Below are 4,891 nucleotides of genomic sequence, written 5' to 3'. Positions count from 1 at the left end.
TTTGTAGTTTAACCTGGGAGTTTTATATATTTATATATCTGTTTTTCATATCTGCAAAGTAGTGAAAACGCTGTCACTTCGACTTTAAATTGTTGAGATAAGTAAATCAAATCAATGACGAGAGAATAGTCAAATGATATAAGTTGTAAGTTGAAAACACCATCTTAAAAGCACTATGTGTGAGTACATACATAGAAACGTTCTTTCAAAGTTCCCATGAAACGTGTCTAGAACATTAATATCTTATATTATGAGGACATGGCAACCATGTCCTGTATATGTTCGGTAAACATGGTAACCATATTTACAGACACAAAGGTCAGGTATTATCAGTACTCTAATGGCTTACAGATTGCAGTGACACTGATGACGCTATGACACTTACAAAGGCTTGTTTTTTTTGTTACTAAGATTCAATAAAATAAATATAGCTATTTCATTAACAACAATGCACAGTGACATAGTGGTCTTCTCTCATATAAACATTACCCATATTTTATATTTCTTTGTGTCTGTAACTTTAAATGAGACCAAACTCTTTGGTCCTGTGTGGCTCAGACAGACATCCCAGGATCATGCCAAATGGCACCCTATTCCCTATATAGTGCACTACTTTTGGTTCCTGGTCACCTGGCACTATAAAGGGAATAGGGTGCCATTTGGGACAGAGGCCCAGTCTCCTCTTGTCTTCCAGCTTCTCCACTGCATCCCTGTAGTCCTCAATAACCATTCAATTAATGCAACCAATCATTATTAATGGTTCTTATGGGTGATGCTGATGACACAGTGGGAATAGACATTAACTACTAAGCTGGTGGGGATTGTGACCTAGTAAAACTGTGTGGCATATTATAGCTATAATTCCTTGACTTAATTTTTATATCACTTTATTCAGAGGGCCTGTGGATTCATTGATAAATAGTCAGGTTACAATCAAGCTCCTTTCTATAGATGAATCCTTCCCAACTAGCAGCAGCACCAACTTTAGTTGCACAACAACATGTTATCTCCATCACTTCACTTCTCTGTCATTCACACATCTCTCATGTGAAACTCTTCTCACTCACAGATGAGTATGGGAAGGGTACTTTCAGAATAAAACCCAGACATAAATTCTATATGGTGATGCCATAATAAAAGTCTTGATAGACCTTACATACAGCAGTTCTGATGACTAAACTGAATACCATGGCTCCACTAGTACTATTGACAGTCTCTTCATGGTGTGCTTGGGGCTATGGTCCTGGCCTAGTAGGCATAAGAAAGAACAAGATCCAGATCAATCTTTGCCGTGAAATAAGGAAAAGTCAAATGTACTCCGAGAGGGCTTCATCCTTGTCCAATTTTCATCCTCGTCCAATCTTTATCAGTGTTTAGACAATTAGGTGTTTGTTCAATTGGGTGTTTGTTGTGGTGTGTATCGGGGTGGTTGTGGTGTGTATCAGTGTTGTGATGTGTATCAGTGTTGTGGTGTGTATCAGTGTTGTGGTGTGTATCAGTATTGTGGTGTGTATCAGTGTTGTGGTGTGTATCAGTGTTGTGGTGTGTATCAGTGTTGTGGTGTGTATCGGGGTGGTTGTGGTGTGTATCAGTGTTGTGGTGTGTATCAGTGTTGTGGTGTGTATCGGGGTGGTTGTGGTGTGTATCAGTGTTGTGATGTGTATCGGGTGGTTGTATTTATACATAAAAAAATATCAGACAGAAAGTGATTTGTTGGGTCTGGAGTAAGGAGCTGCCTGGGAGAGAGTCAGTACTTTATTCATATTGTTCATCACAATATAAAGGGCTCTCAAGTAGGACAGCGTTCCAAGGCACTGCATCTCACTGCAAGAGGCGTCACTACAGTCCCTGGTTCGATTCCAGGCTGTATCACATCCGGACGTAGGACAATCGGCCCAACGTTGGTCCGGGGTAGGCCATCATTGTAAATAAGAATTTGTTCTTAACTGACTTGCCTAGCTAAATAAAGGTTAACATAAAAAATAAAAAAAACTTATATAAATACATATATATTTGTATTTTTTATATATATATATAAATACAGATATATTTGTATTTTTTTGTAATATATATATATATATATATATATATACAGTGCCTTGCGAAAGTATTCGGCCCCCTTGAACTTTGCGACCTTTTGCCACATTTCAGGCTTCAAACATAAAGATATAAAACTGTATTTTTTTGTGAAGAATCAACAACAAGTGGGACACAATCATGAAGTGGAGCGACATTTATTGGATATTTCAAACTTTTTTAACAAATCAAAAACTGAAAAATTGGGCGTGCAAAATTATTCAGCCCCCTTAAGTTAATACTTTGTAGCGCCACCTTTTGCTGTGATTACAGCTGTAAGTCGCATGGGGTAAGTCTCTATCAGTTTTGCACATCGAGAGACTGAAATTTTTTCCCATTCCTCCTTGCAAAACAGCTCGAGCTCAGTGAGGTTGGATGGAGAGCATTTGTGAACAGCAGTTTTCAGTTCTTTCCACAGATTCTCGATTGGATTCAGGTCTGAACTTTGACTTGGCCATTCTAACACCTGGATATGTTTATTTTTGAACCATTGCATTGTAGATTTTGCTTTATGTTTTGGATCATTGTCTTGTTGGAAGACAAATCTCCGTCCCAGTCTCAGGTCTTTTGCAGACACCATCAGGTTTTCTTCCAGAATGGTCCTGTATTTGGCTCCATCCATCTTCCCATCAACTTTAACCATCTTCCCTGTCCCTGCTGAAGAAAAGCAGGCCCAAACCATGATGCTGCCACCACCATGTTTGACAGTGGGGATGGTGTGTTCAGTGTGATGAGCTGTGTTGCTTTTACGCCAAACATAACGTTTTGCATTTTTGCCAAAAAGTTCAATTTTGGTTTCATCTGACCAGAGCACCTTCTTCCACATGTTTGGTGTGTCTCCCAGGTGGCTTGTGGCAAACTTTAAACGACACTTTTTATGGATATCTTTAAGAAATGGCTTTCTTCTTGCCACTCTTCCATAAAGGCCAGATTTGTGCAATATACGACTGATTGATGTCCTATGGACAGAGTCTCCCACCTCAGCTGTAGATCTCTGCAGTTCATCCAGAGTGATCATGGGCCTCTTGGCTGCATCTCTGATCAGTCTTCTCCTTGTATGAGCTGAAAGTTTAGAGGGACGGCCAGGTCTTGGTAGATTTGCAGTGGTCTGATACTCCTTCCATTTCAATATTATCGCTTGCACAGTGCTCCTTGGGATGTTTAAAGCTTGGGAAATCGTTTTGTATCCAAATCCGGCTTTAAACTTCTTCACAACAGTATCTAGGACCTGCCTGGTGTGTTCCTTGTTCTTCATGATGCTCTCTGCGCTTTTAACGGACCTCTGAGACTATCACAGTGCAGGTGCATTTATACGGAGACTTGATTACACACAGGTGGATTGTATTTATCATCATTAGTCATTTAGGTCAACATTGGATCATTCAGAGATCCTCACTGAACTTCTGGAGAGAGTTTGCTGCACTGAAAGTAAAGGGGCTGAATAATTTTGCACGCCCAATTTTTCAGTTTTTGATTTGTTAAAAAAGTTTGAAATATCCAATAAATGTCGTTCACTTCATGATTGTGTCCCACTTGTTGTTGATTCTTCACTAAAAAAATACAGTTTTATATCTTTATGTTTGAAGCCTGAAATGAGGCAAAAGGTCGCAAAGTTCAAGGGGGACGAATACTTTCGCAAGGCACTGTATATAAGGGTTATATAATCAAATCAAGTTAACTTGTCATTTTTACAGGACACATGTTGTGTACACCATAAAATGAAATTCTAACTTGCATGTATAACTCTCGACATTGCATCAACAAAAAAATAAGTAAGTTGAATATTCAGTGTAATAAAATAAAACCATTTAGATACAATAGATACAGGATAATATACAGGTGTAGTATCGTGAAGTGCCAACAGAAGAAGCCGGAACTATTTAAACCTTGGACTGTGGTTATTCAACATAAATCCAATCTGATCTTGCTTGAAGACGAAGCAACTCTTAAAGGCAATGTAAACGCTGCTGATGTGAGCTGAATTGGAAATTATCTTTCAAACCCATTAGTGATTTAAAGTCACAAAAATAATACTTTTCACTACCTCATTTCATCACTGCAGTTATTTTTTGTGGACAGTATCTGAACCAATCTCTAACCAATTTCTAATCTCCTTGGTCTTCAAACAGAAGACTACTGGGTTGATCAGAGAAGGTAACAGCGTGGCCATAATCAGTAAAGCATTACGCTCCGTCAGATTCAGCTTCACCCCTATCCTCGTCAACAACACAGAGACCAACTTGGGGGCAAAGTAACAGGACACCACAATGATGTGACAAATACAGGTATTAAACACCTGCACTCTGCTCTCGTTGTTAGGCAGTCTCACTACTGTGTAGATCAGATTCACGTATGACAGCAGAATGAATGTGAACTGTGCACCAATCAACCACAGACCCAGGATGGTGGGAAGCATCCAATAGGGTTCAGGGTTGACACAGGCGGCTCTGACCATAGTAGGATAGTCACAGAACACATATCTAATAATGGGCTGGCAGTATGGAAGGCTGTCTGCCTGAGCTGCTACTACCCCCATGACCCCTAGCCCTATCAGCCAGGTAGCTGTGATCAACAGGAAGAGCCTTGGGTTAGTCAGGATGCTGGAGTACCTAAGAGAAGTGCTGATAGCGATGGTTCGGTCCAAACCCATCAGGGACAGGGACAGACACCCTGTGATGTCACCCAGGTGGTAGATGTACATGCTTGATATGCAGGAGTTGTAGGAGATGGTTTTGACCTCGGCCAGCAGGACAGAGATCATGGTGGTGCTGGTGCTGGTGGTGAACATGATGTCCACCATGGCTGTCTTAATCAT

The 4,891-nt window shown here is 40.2% G+C and overlaps 1 protein-coding gene across 1 annotated transcript; it reads right to left on the bottom strand.

Annotated features, from left to right (window-relative positions):
- Positions 1-3,884: 3,884 nt before the first annotated feature.
- On the bottom strand, positions 3,885-4,891 carry LOC110509429 (olfactory receptor 10G7-like). The gene has a single exon (XM_036967720.1). The coding sequence runs from the start codon at positions 4,889-4,891 to the stop codon at positions 4,139-4,141; it is 753 nt and encodes a 250-aa protein (XP_036823615.1). The 3' UTR covers positions 3,885-4,138.

The sequence above is a fragment of the Oncorhynchus mykiss genome, chromosome Y, assembly GCF_013265735.2.
Source record: "Oncorhynchus mykiss isolate Arlee chromosome Y, USDA_OmykA_1.1, whole genome shotgun sequence".
In the NCBI taxonomy this organism is placed as follows: domain Eukaryota; kingdom Metazoa; phylum Chordata; class Actinopteri; order Salmoniformes; family Salmonidae; genus Oncorhynchus; species Oncorhynchus mykiss.
Note: the sequence above shows the minus strand (reverse complement) of the source record. Positions and strands in the feature narration are given on the sequence as shown.